The sequence below is a fragment of the Bos grunniens genome, chromosome 23, assembly GCF_055505025.1.
Source record: "Bos grunniens cultivar Pamir isolate PY7600 chromosome 23, Bosgru_T2T1.0, whole genome shotgun sequence".
Classification (NCBI taxonomy): domain Eukaryota; kingdom Metazoa; phylum Chordata; class Mammalia; order Artiodactyla; family Bovidae; genus Bos; species Bos grunniens.
Genome location: NC_141187.1, coordinates 27,383,173 through 27,396,804, shown reverse-complemented (window position 1 = coordinate 27,396,804; position 13,632 = coordinate 27,383,173). Strand labels below are relative to the sequence as shown.

Below are 13,632 nucleotides of genomic sequence, written 5' to 3'. Positions count from 1 at the left end.
CTTGTGTTTCTTCCAGTCCAGCATTTCTCATGATGTACTTTGCATATAAGTTAAATAAGCAGGGTGACAATATACAGCCTTGGCGTACTCCTTTTCCTATTTGGAACCAGTCTGTTGTTCCATGTCCTGTTCTAACAGTTGCTTCCTGATCTGCATACAAATTTCTCAAGAGGCAGGTCAGGTGGTCTGGTTTCCCATCTCTTTCAGAATTTTCCACAGTTGATTGTGATCCACACAGGCAAAGGCTTTGGCATAGTCAATAAAGCAGAAATAGATGTTTTTCTGGAACTCTCTTGCTTTTTCCATGATCCAGCAGATGTTGGCAATTTGATCTCTGGTTCCTCTGCCTTTTCTAAAACCAGCTTGAACATCTGGAGTTCACGGTTCACATATTGCTGAAGCCTGGCTTGGAGAATTTTGAGCATTACTTTACTAGCGTGTGAGATGAGTGCAATTGTACAGTAGTTTGAGCATTCTTTGACATTACCTTTCTTTGGGATTGGAAGGAAAACTGACCTTTTCCAGTCCTATGGCCACTGCTGAGTTTTCCAAATTTGCTGGCATATTGAGTGCATCACTTTCACAGCATCATCTTTCAGAATTTGAAATAGCTCAACTGGAATTCCATCACCTCCACTAGCTTTGTTCGTAGTGATGCTTTCTAAGGCCCACTTGACTTCACATTCCAGGATGTCTGGCTCTAGGTCAGTGATCACACCATCGTGATTATTTGGGTCATGAAGATCTTTTTTTGTACAGTTCTTCTGTGTATTCTTGCCACCTCTTCTTAATATCTTCTGCTTCTGTTAGGTCCATACCATTTCTGTCCTTTATCGAGCCCATCTTTGCATGACATGTTCCTTTGGTATCTCTAATTTTCTTGAAGAGATCTCTAGGCTTTCCCATTCTGTTGTTTTCCTCTATTTCTTTGCATTGATCACTGAGGAAGGCTTTCTTATCTCTTCTTGCTATTCTTTGAAACTCTGCATTCAGATGCTTATATTTTTCCTTTTCTCCTTTGCTTTTTGCTTCTCTTCTTTTCACAGCTATTTGTAAGGCCTCCCCTGACAATCGTTTTGCTTTTTTGCATTTCTTTTCCATGGGGATGGTCTTAATCCCTGTCTCCTGTACAATTTCATGAACCTCATTCCAGAGTTCATCAGGCACTCTATCAGATCTAGGCCCTTAAATCTATTTCTCACTTCCACTGTATAATCATAAGGGATTTGATTTAGGTCATACCTGTATGGTCTAGTGGTTTTCCCTACTTTCTTCAATTTAAGTCTGCATTTCGCAATAAGGAGTTCATGATCTGAGCCACAGTCAGCTCCTGGTCTTGTTTTTGTTGACTGTATAGAGCTTCTCCATCGTTGGCTGCAAAGAATATAATCAATCTGATTTTGTTGTTGACCATCTGGTGATGTCCATGTGTAGAGTCTTCTCCTGTGTTGTTTGGAGAGGGTGTTTGCTATGACCAGTGCATTTTCTTGGCAAAACTCTGTTAGTCTTTGCCCTGCTTCATTCCGTATTCCAAGGCCAAATTTGCCTGTTACTCCAGGTGTTTCTTGACTTCCTACTTTTGCATTCCAGTCCCCTATAACGAAAAGGACATTTTTTTTGGGTGTTAGTTCTAAAAGGTCTTGTAGGTCTTCATAGAACCATTCAACTTCAGCTTCTTCAGCATTACTGGTTGGGGCATAGACTTGGATTACTGTGATATTGAATGGTTTGCCTTGGAAACGAACAGAGATCATTCTGTCATTTTTGAGATTGCATCCAAGTACTGCATTTCAGACTCTTTTGTTGACCACAATGGCTAGTCCATTTCTTCTCAGGGATTCCTGCCCGCAGTAGTAGATATAATGGTCATCTGGGTTAAATTCACCCATTCCAGTCCATTTGAGTTCGCTGATTCCTAGAACGCCAACATTCACTCTCGCCATCTCTTGTTTGACCACTTCCAATTTGCCTTGATTCATGGACCTGACATTACAGGTTCCTATGCAATATTGCTCTTTACAGCATCGGACCTTGCCTCTATCACCAGTCCCATCCACAGCTGGGGATTGTTTTTGCTTTGGCTCCATCCCTTCATTCTTTCTGGAGTTATTTCTCCACTTATCTCCAGTAGCATATTGGGCACCTACTGACCTGGGGAGTTCCTCTTTCAGTATCCTATCATTTTGCCTTTTCATACTGTTCATGGGGTTCTCAAGGCAAGAATACTGAAGTGGCTTGCTATCCCCTTCTCCAGTGGACCACATTCTCTCCACCATGACCTGCCCATCTTGGGTTGCCCCATGGGCATGGCTTAGTTTCATTGAGTTAGACAAGGCTGTGGTCCTAGTGTGATTAGATTGACTAGTTTTCTGTGAGTATGGTTTCAGTGTGTCTGCCCTCTGATGCCCTTTACTTTACTCATCTATAAAATTGGAAGTAAGGATATTGATATCTTTAACATGAAACAATGGGTATCAAGACATGCGGAATTATGAACACTGAAATACAGACATAATTACCATAGAATTAAGTACTTTGCATAAATTCATTACAATTTTAGAATTTAAAACTTTTTTCTATGTTGGCTTTCAACTGTTTCATGAAATTTATATAAATGCAGAAATTCTCTGGAGTTTCTGTAACAGGTTTTGGGTTATTTTTTTTTTTTTTTAAGAATAAATTATCAGATTGTGTATAACAAAACAAAATAAAAAAGAGTACATTGTCTTGCTATGACTATTAATAGACTATAGTAAAGTATCACACATTAATTAACCTTAAACGACTGAAGTTTATTATATCACAGCTCTGGGGGCAAGAATTGTGATACTAAGGTGTGGCAGGGCAATGCTCTTTCTGAAGGTGCTGGGGAGGAATCTGTTCCAAGTTTCTCTCCTAGCAGCTGGTATTTTGTTAGCAGTTTGGGGCGTTCCTTGGCTGTGGAAGCAGACTTCAGACTTCACATGGCATTCTCCTTTTGCCTATGTGGATGTCTAAATTTACCCCCTTTTTTTAAGGTCAACAGTCTTACTGTATGAGGGATGCACTCTACTCCATCTTTAATGACACCTGCAATTACCCCATTTCCAAACAAAGTCACATTCAGAGGTACTGGAGGTAAAGGATTTCAATATGTGAATTTAGGAGAGGTGGTGAGGGAGATACAGTTTAACCCATAACCTAGAGTATATTCTGAAGGGAATGGGAATCAGAGAAATACAAACACAGTTTTTATATAATTATTTTGAGAAATTTATGAAAGCAGAGTATAAAGGAGGATCTAGAGTTGGTAGAAAATTGTATTGTTTTGATTTTTAAGGTGGACAAGATTTTGAAAAACATAAGGTTCTTGGGGAAAAGCTCGTGGAAAGTCTTAAAGGAACAACTGAAGGATCGAAGTCCAGAGAGCACAGTACAGAATGAACGGAGATAAAGATGGATTGGTGTTCCCTGTGAAGAAAGGGAAATACTTCTGTTAATAACACAATGAGAGAAGAGTAACGGAGAGGTGGAGATTTAGATTTGTTATATTTATTATTACAAAGATGAGATAATTGTCTTCTAATTGATTATTGTTATTATTGTTAATTTTATTTGTCAAAGTGGGAACACGGTGGGTGAGTATAAGGTGGGAGTAGATTTGGAAGTTGAACAAAGGTAGATTTTTTAATGAATGAGAGGATTACTTGATAGTGCTGGTGTCCAAATTGTGATAGGTAATCACACACGTAAAGAGGAACCATGTGCTCACATGTGTGAATTTCTATAGCATGTTTAACTGCCAGTATGAGAGATGAGTAATTAGATTTATCCATATTTGGAGGGTTTTTTTTCAAGTACATGTGGTATAAGGGCAATGAGGTCAGAGATTTTTACTCACTAGTAAGATAATATTTAAAATTATTAACCATGGTAACCACAAAGCAGAAGGTGGGAAGTAAAGTCAAGAGGTACTGAGGATTCAGGAGAAATTGGAAGACCCTAATGAGACTGACACACTGGAGTAGCTGAGCAAGCAAGTACAGGACTTTACATTTCCGGTTTCATCTGAATACTCAACTGTGGATGTCACCTGCTACCATCCTTAAAGGGAGGATACTGAGTTAGTATTGGATTCAGTCGCAACAGGCAAAAATAAAACATACAAATGGTTTAAAGATACAAAATTTGTTTCCTACTGGAAGTAATTCAGAAAGTGAGCATATAGTAGTTTCATAAGGCTATCAAAACTCCAGAATCATTCTATTAATATCTTCTTTTCTGTCCATATCATATTACATGATCAGAGATATTCTTAGAGATCCACCCATCATGCCACATTCCAGCCATCCAAATAGTTAGAGAAAAGAAGAAAATCACATAATTTCCCTTTAAGAACACATTCCAGAGATGATACTGAATGTAGTTATTTAGTTGACAAGTCATGTTCAACTTTTTGCAATGCCGCAGACTGCAGCACTCCAGGCTTCCTTGTCCCTCCCCATCTCCCAGAGTTTGCCCAAGTTCATGTCCATTGACTTGGTGATGGCATCCAACCTCTGTCATCCTCTTCTCCTTCTTCCCTCAATCTTTCCCAGGATCAGGGTCTTTTCCAAAGAGTCATTCAGAATAATTCATCTTAAAATGCCATAATAATTCATCTTAAATGGTCATAATTTAGTCACATTCAGCAGGGGATGCTAGGAAATCTCGTCTTTCTACTAGACTGTCATAGGCAGAGTAATAATTGAGGGACCTATAACTTAGGAAGAAGGGAGAATTAATATGAGAGGCAACCATCAGTGTGTGTATCAGAGCTTCATCTTAGAATACACCAGTAAAGGAGGAAGAAAAAAAATAAACTTGTGTCTAGTGGGGAGAACTGTAATCATCATGGAAGGTTAGGCATATGAATTACAGCATCATTGTGTTCTACTCCACCTGGACAATGGTCAGAGAGCCTGAGTCAGAGGACCAAAGTCTAAAAAGCGGTCTTAGGTCACCATAAAATGTTTGATTGGAAAATGTGTAGATGTGGGATCCATCTGTCATGTTATAGAAAGATACATCTCTAGCCTCATAATCCAGGAATACCCCCACACGAAGGGGTTTTTCTTTTAGAGTAAGAGAAGTTTCTGGGGTTGTGAGGCCCCAGTACTCCCCGTCATAGAGCCTAATGGCCCAGAAACCATTCTGCGGTGACATTGTGACCATCTCATTCCTTACTACATTATTCCTACAAACTCCCAGGTCCCAGGAATGTGCATTCTGAACCTCCACCTCCCAGAAGTATCTCCCTGAGCTGACATGCAGCTGACCAAGCACACAGGGACGGGAGACAAATCTCTCTGGGCAGCTGGGAAGATCTTGACATGGTTCTTGCCAGGTTACTCTTCTCCCCTCTTCAGACAGGAAGACAGCAGGATGGGCAGTGGCTGCATCCAGAGTCAAGTTTACTGCAAAGACAAGAGATCATCAGTTTTCTGGGAAGAGTCTCAGTAGGCTTGGGCCAGAGTTCTGTGAGAGCTCCTCTGGCTCTGGGGAGATCCAGTTCACCTCCCTGAATCTTCCCTGGGACTAACCACAAGGAACAGGGTCTGTCTTGGACCATAATAGACTCACCAGTCTGGAACTCTTCTTTTCTCCAATCTGCAAGGAACAAATGAACATAGAATCCTCCATCTGATAGATAGAGCTGCCTGTCTGTCCAGAATACTATGGTAATAAATTCCTTAATTCAAGAATAATGACAACCAAAAAAGAAAAAAAAAAAACTCTTTTTATATATTTGAACCTCTTTTTACAAGATGATAAATTATGTATGACTTAAAGACCTGTGCCAACCCTATGCTCTCCTCATCCAAAATTCATATAGGATAAATATTTGTAATTTATTTAGGATGTTTGAAAGGAAATTTAGGATATGATGGGTCTGACCAAATAATATATTATTCACTCTCGATTCCTCAGATTTTAGCAGATGATAACCATTCTACCTACACTCAAAACATGTTATATGCAATTGAAAATAATAAAACTACTAAAATGTAATGTCCCAAACATATTATTATCTGTTAGAATAATCTACTGGATTCATGAAATAAATCCCTGGAGTTTCCTTGATTTTCAGTAAATCATTTTGCACACAGTAGATGTTCATTTAAAATATCTTTTAATAATAGGATTTTCTTCATCAGAACCCGTGTTGCTCACCAGCATATAATGGTATATCCCTCCATGCTGCAAAAGAACAAAATAGAAAAAAAAACTTTACTTTTATCCTTGCATTTCTCTCTTACTGTCTTATTTTATTACAAACAAATATAAGAAATATTTGTCTTTGTTCTATTTCTTCTACTGAATCCTTTGAACTTCCTCTTTCTATCCTATATCCTCATATTCCAATTTTCAAATATGGTGATAAAAATGATCAGGTAGAGGTTAGATAGAAATATAGAAAAAACAAAGGTGGCAGGGATAGGAGCATGAAGGAAGGAGCATAGAAGGAAGGAAGGAACAAATGAATGAAAGGGGAGAGAAAGAATTACAGGCTGAGTCATTCATGGCTTGCACTTCAGAGAGAATTTATTGAAAGCATCTATATTTATAAAGATAATGCTTCCAATACTGCTTTGCTTAAACATTTTTGTTGTATTTCTGCATTCTATCCCACTGGCATAGGGGCAGACTCTAAGAAAAGTAGTACAGTGAAGGTTTCTGAGAGATAATCATTACTCACCAGACTTGAATTGATCCTTCTTCCTCTCTGAAAGAAAACACACAATCATGTATGTATATATAAACAGATTTTCTTAACATCACAAAGAAAATGTGAGTAATGCTATGCATCTGTCAATATTTGCGTCTGAAATTTGCTAAGTAATGTACATTTCAAAAGCAATGAAAGAAATGTCTGAAGTTCATTCCATCTGGAAATTTTACTAAAATTTGAAGAATATAATCTGATATGAAAGGACACCTTGTTGCTGTTCAGTCACTCAGTTGTGTCTGACCCTCTTTGAGACCCCATGGACAGGCACATCCCTGTCCTTCACCATCTCCCAGAGTTTGCTTAAACTCACGTCCATTGAGTCAGTGATGCCATCCAATCATCTCATCCTCTTTCATTCCCTTTTCTTCCTGCCTTCAATCTTTCCCAGCATCAGGGTCTTTTCCCATCAATTGGGTCTTCATGTCAGGTGGCCAAAGTATTGGAGCTTCAACTTCAGCATCAGTTCTTCCAATGAATATTCAGGACTGATTTCCTTCAGGATGGACTGGTTTGATCTTCTTGCTGTCCAGGGTACTCTCAAGAGTCTTTGCCAGCAACATAGTTCCAAGGCATCAATTCTTTGGTGCTCAGCCTTTTTTACTGTCCAGCTGTCACATCCATACATGATTACTGGGAAAACCATAGCTTTGACTATACGGACCTATGTAGGCAAAGTAATGTCTCTAAACAGCATGTTTTAATATGTTGTTTAGGTTTGTCATAGCTTTTCTTCCAAGGAGCAAGCGTCTTTTAATTTCTTGGCTACAGTCACTGTCCTTTTGGGGGCCCAGAAAATAATAATTGTTGTAGTAGGATACTAAAAACAATGTAGAATTAGTTTAGGAAATAGTCATAGAATTAGAGATATAATATCAACGAAGTTTGTTTGACTGACTGAAAAAATATATGTTCAAGACCCTGAAGGAAGAGAAATTTGTTGAATTAACTATTAAATGGTTAAAATAGAAATGAATGTACACTAATAATTTTGGTTGGAAAGAAAAGATGATGCAAACTCTTGTGAAAATATTTTTATACCTTAGATCACTGGAGATTATGGTCAAGCGAAATGTATCAAGATTACATTTGACATTAGTATATGCAAAGTGTCTAGAAGGTCAACAAAAGAGGAACTTATTCAGCTGCTTTGGAGTCTGAATACTATTCTTATATTGAAAGAAGATAATATATATATATATATAAAGGGGGACTCCATCTCAGAGCACATGAGGAAAAATCAAAGTTAAAGGAAACTTTCTATTGAATGGAAATAATCACATTCTTCTTAGCCTAATCCCTTTCATCTCACCAATTTTTTTCACCAACTTTATAATGAAGCTATGATAGTCACCAGGAAGATAAAATAAAAGAGAAAGAATAAAAAGTAGAGGAGAGAATTAAGAGACTTAATATGGGAGAAGTTCAGAAAGTCAAAGAAAATGGAAAAGATAATTTGAAATTCACAAGAATGCAAAGGAAAGATAGCAGTATGTAAGAGGTGAATGTCAAGAAATGAGGAAAAAATTTATCTGGAAATATATCTTTTTTAAAAAGTCATAAAACTTACCAATTTCCTTCTTGAGTTGTTCTGAAAAATATAATGGAAAAGCTCATATAAATTTCAAGGAAAACCAATACAGAAAATGAAAGTGAAAATAAAATTTCCATTGTACAGTAGATAGAAAAGATGGATATAATTTAAAAAAAAAAAAAGAAACAAAACTCCTGAAAAATACCAAGGAAGCAAATATTTTTATATTGGAAAAATGGTGAAAATTTGTTCTTGCAGATGAAAAATGTTGCCTGACACTTTGGTAAACAATGAATGTTGCCAACCATGAAGCCATCAGAACCTGATGGTGTACCCTGAGGGGATTCATGATGGAGAAAACAAGATACATGGCCCCAGTATCAATGATGCATATCAAAGGAATAATTTCAGTGAGCTGAGACTCTTGTCTCTTGCCATCTGTAGAAAGGCATTAACATCATTTACTTGAGATGCCTGTTTTGTTTTGGTTTTTTTTTTTAAATTATTGTTAGAAGTAATCTTGATGTGTTCCACTATAGTTGTTGTTTTTTTTTTTTCTCCAGTTAAAACTCCTATATATCTTGAATCCTTCCTTATCTCTCTGTAAGAGTTCCTCAGAACTCTCTGAGAGGCTGTATCCAGGTTTTAGTCCCAAGTAAGGTCCCCAATGGAGAAGGCAATGGCACCCCACTCCAGTACTCTTGCCTGGAAAATCCCATGGATGGAGGAGCCTGGTGGGCTGCAGACCATAGGGTCTCTAAGAGTCGGACATGGCTGAACGACTTCACTTTCACTTTTCACTTTCATGCATTGGAGAAGGCAATGGCACCCCACTCCAGTACTCTTGCCTGGAGAATCCCATGGACGGAGGAGCCTGGTGGGCTGCAGTCCATGGGGTCGCTAGGAGTTGGACATGACTGAGTGACTTCACTTTCACTTTTCACTTTCATTCATTGGAGAAGGAAATGGCAACCCAATCCAGTGTTCTTGCCTGGAAAATCCCAGGGATGGGGGAGTCTGGTGGACTGCCGTCTATGGGGTCGCACAGAGTCGGACATGGCTGAAGCGACTTAGCAGCAGCAGCAGCAGCAAGGTCCCCAATGGAGAAGGCAATGGCACCCCACTCCAGTACTCTTGCCTGGAAAATCCCATGGATGGAGGAGCCTGGTGGGCTGCAGTCCATGGGGTCGCTAAGAGTTGGACACGACTGAAGAGACTTAGCAGCAGCAGCAAGGTCCCCAATAAAATATAACTTGAAACTTTAGCTTGTGCATTTGTTTTTCAGTCAACAATTTTGGTTTGGTGACCAACAAAGGTTCCAAAAACAGACTGCTTTCCTTCACCTGAACTCGAGGAGGATCTCTAGCTTTGGGACCAGATGAAGTTCCCTTGTGCCCGTCTACATCCTTAGAGTTCCAGACAATTCTGGGTGGATCTTGGGTCTCCTGTTATTAACTGATGAGCCTGAGTTTTAATTGGTGGTATTAAATCTCTGGCTGGAGTAGTAGTTTTTCCTTGAAATTTAGTTTCAAGAAGAGACGCCTGGGTGAAAGACACTGAGAAACTTTTGCTCAATTGAAAGACACTGAGAGAGTTATCCTCAGTTGAGATACACTGGGAAGATTTTATCGTGTGAGTATAGAATTTATATCTACAAGTACTTGCTTTGTTGCATATTAAAGGACATCTCACTATAAAAATGGCCAAATTGAAGCTCTTTTAACATACCCAAATTATGTTTTTGCATGCACAGTTAAAAAAAGCTGGCTTGATGGAACATTTTTTCAGAATTCTGACTTTAAGGGGAAAAAAAAAATCTGCTATGGAGGAACTTGCATTTTTCTCCCTGTGTCTTTAAAACGTAAATGTTCTATCTGCTCGTCTCAGATATTTTTTCTGTGTTTTGAGAGTTTGGTCTCTGCCTTCCAGAAGGTAAACATATGGCAAGAATTTGGCAGGCAGTCAGATAGACTAGGATTCTGAGCAATCTTTTTGTCTGCCAACTCTTGGTAAGGAATCTGCCTGCAATGCAGGAGACCCAAGTTCGATCCCTGAGTCAGGAAGATCCCCTGGAGAAGGGAATGGCTACCCACTCCAGTATTTTTTCCTGATAGTCTATGGACAGAGGAGCCTGGTGGGCTACAGTCCATGGGGTCGCAAAGAGTTGGACATGACTGAGCAACAAACTACATGGCAACTCTCAAAAAATTTGTCATAAGGGGCCCCAACACATAAGGCCTTTGTCATCCTAACCTTCAGTGCACCTGCCTGTATAATGATAGCCCTTTACTTAGACAAGTTTTGTGAGTAAACATTTAAGATCTTGTGAAGATTGCATCCTTTTTGATCTCTTGTGGAGACACTTTGGTGTCTTATTGGTTTTAGTTGCTATTATGATTCTACTCATCAATGGCCAGACAATGGAGTCTTTACATTGAAGAAACTTTTAAACTGGTGAATTTTAGAAAGTTCTCACTATGAACAGCTATTTTATTGACATCTATGGGAAAAAAAAATTAGAAAGTGGATAAAAAATATATATGAAATGGGTAACCTAAAAACTCCCTTAGTTTAACACAAAAAAATTTGAGAAGCCTTATATTTGGTCTCAGCTGCCCATCAATCAGTCTTACAAATGCTAATAAAACCTTAGATCAACTTTTAATTAGGTTGATTAATAGAGGAATAAGAAGCTGAAGAAAAATCTAAAAATTTCTTCTCTAATAAGTACAAATTTTAAAGGGCCTCATCCCTTTATAATATGTGTAACTATTATAACTTTATAATATGTGTAATTAAAGTTACTGGGATGACAAGTGAAACATTTCACTATGTAAGGAAAGTAGGAGGTTCAGGAAAAGAAGGTTTGAAAAATGGGGATATATTTTGTTAAGGGGAAAAACATGATTTTGTCCTAAAGCTGGTTATTCCTAAATGAAGAAGTCAGAGTGTTAGTCGCTCAGTTGTTTCTGACTCTTTGTGACCCCATGGACTGTAGCCCACAAGGCTCCTCTGTCCATGGAATTCTTCAGGAAAGAATACTGGAGAGGGTAGACATTCCCTTCTTCAGGGGATCTTCCCAATCCAGGGATGGAACCCAGGTCTTCTGCCTTGCAGGCAGATTCTGTACCATCTGAGTCACCAAGGAAAAGAGGCTAAATGGGGGAAAGAGGGGGCGGGGGTGTTAACTAATGTAGATACAGAAAGTTGTGAAAAATGATTCCTTAAAAAATAATTTTGTACATGTTAAGGCCGGAGTGGAATTGGATTTATTAGGTAAATAAATTATGTTCTTGAGGTCGAACTGGGGCAGGACAGGGGTTTTCTCTTTCTGTTAAGAGAACAAAGACTTTTGGAATGTTGAGCTATACTTGATAGCAGATTGTGAATTTCTTTGCCTTCTAAATGTTCTGTATTTGCCTTAAAATATTTTTTGTCACTTTGGTTAAATAAATAAATGTTGATTTACAGTTTCTTATGATCCTATTTGATCAAGTTTTTTTTAAACTTTTTGATACCTTTGACAAACTTACCCAAGGAAAAGACAGAAAAAATTACTATGGCAAGAAAGAAAATAAACCTGGGAAAAGGTATGTAAATTATCTGTACAAGTGAGAGAAGACTTTAGTAAATGGTCAAGGGCATTGGAAGCATGAACCTAATGTCCACACTGGACCAGGCTTTGAAAGGACAATGAAGAAAGAAATATGAAACAAATTCACAAGCAAAATTTTAGGTTAGAACGGGAGACATTCAGAAGAACTGTGAGCCAATAAGAGGCTAATCCATAAAAATGTTGATTTTGAAAAGTTTTGTGGCTATAAAAGAACATCAGAAATAATTTGCCCGCTTCATTCTGAAATTCTTCTGCAAAATAAAAAGAGCTATGTAAATATTATTGAAAATAAATTCCATGAAAATAAATGTAAAGAAAATTAAACATATTATATTTGAAATGTACAGTTGTCATTAAACACATGCCAGAATGAAGCCTGTCTTAGCTCAGTTACGTGAAAGGAACGATGGTAAAGTATTACATGACAGGGGAAGTGAAAGTGTTAGTAACTCAGTCGTGTCCAACTCTTTGTGACCCCATGAGGTGTAGCCCACCGGGCTCCTCTATCATGGGATTCTCCAGGCAAGAATACTGGAGTAGATTGTTATTCTCTTCTCTGGGGGATCTTCCCGACCTAAGGATCTAACCCAGGTCTCCTGCATCACAGGCAGATTCTTTATAGTGGGAGCCTCAGGGAAGCCCACATGGCAGGGAAAGGGGTTAGAATCAACAGAACTGAGCCTGACTCAAAGAAAGCGAACATATCAGAAATGTTAAAAATACCAAAACTCCGCAAGTACATGGTTAATAATATTCACTAGACAGAAAGGATATCTCTCTCTGGATTGCAAAGGCAAGAGAAATCAAATGAGTGCCATGGGGAAAACGGAAGAGAAAATGAAGATTTCACACTTCGGTTAGATAATGACAATGAGAATAAATTATGGAACAGTGAATGGATGTTGGGGTGGAGGAAGCTGATCATTGACAAATACAGAGATCTAAGTAGTAGATTAACTAGTGACTAGGAACAGAATGAAATACACTTTGTTATTGATTGAAAAGTTACCTTTTCTTTATGCTTCTGGAATAATGAATTATTTCCCTAACAGTCTTCTACCTTAGCCATGTAAATGTGCATTATTAACAACATGTGCGTATTTAACACATTTAATGTATTTAAAATATTTTTCCAGTCATAATTCCTTTTATATTCAGTCTCTAACATGACTGTGAAGTTAGATTTTATTCAAGGGAAACCTGTATCCTCTTAAAATGACCTTAGATGGCTTTTACAGCTTGCTCACTTGCTGGTTTAACAAGATGTTCCCAAGTCATTATGACGTTCCCCATGTGACCTGGAAATGGCACGATTTTTTTGAGAGATTTCCCGTTCTTTTCCTGAGCTATGGTTTATAGAGATCATGTTCTTGGCCATGGGGCTTTGGCCATGGGGGTTGTAATTGTTGGGGGATGATCAAAATACCTGGATAAATTCAGTGAAACAAAATAGATGTGTATCTCACTATACATATGAACTATATTATTGACTTGCATTTTACCTTTTCTTTCTCGTTTGAAAAATAAAAGGAAGAAAAAAATCAATTTACCAGAATGAAAGTACAACATCAGGAATAGAGATGATCAACAATTTGAAAACATCCATAGTTTGTTTCAAAATGACCGATATTTCTGAGAATTAAAAGTTTCTGTAAGTTTTTGAACTCCGTGAAACCAGTCAGAAGCAATATGTACATCACTCAGTTCTTAGTGCAAAACAAGTTAAGATAGGAA

General features: G+C 38.1%; 1 protein-coding gene and 1 pseudogene across 1 annotated transcript in view; both read right to left on the bottom strand.

Moving 5' to 3' along the window:
- Positions 1 to 3,842, bottom strand: part of LOC147346998 (butyrophilin subfamily 1 member A1-like) — a 33,246-nt pseudogene extending 29,404 nt beyond the window's left edge.
- A 309-nt stretch (positions 3,843 to 4,151) lies between these two features.
- Positions 4,152 to 13,632, bottom strand: part of LOC147346997 (butyrophilin subfamily 1 member A1-like) — a 44,077-nt gene continuing 34,596 nt past the window's right edge. The window contains exons 3-7 of the mRNA XM_086370562.1: positions 8,319 to 8,339; positions 6,719 to 6,745; positions 6,193 to 6,219; positions 5,602 to 5,628; positions 4,152 to 5,435 (exon numbers count right to left, since the gene is read on the bottom strand). Of these exons, the coding sequence (XP_086226688.1) occupies positions 4,912 to 5,435; positions 5,602 to 5,628; positions 6,193 to 6,219; positions 6,719 to 6,745; positions 8,319 to 8,339 (626 nt within the window). The 3' untranslated portion in view covers positions 4,152 to 4,911. The remainder of the gene's footprint in view (positions 5,436 to 5,601; positions 5,629 to 6,192; positions 6,220 to 6,718; positions 6,746 to 8,318; positions 8,340 to 13,632) is intronic.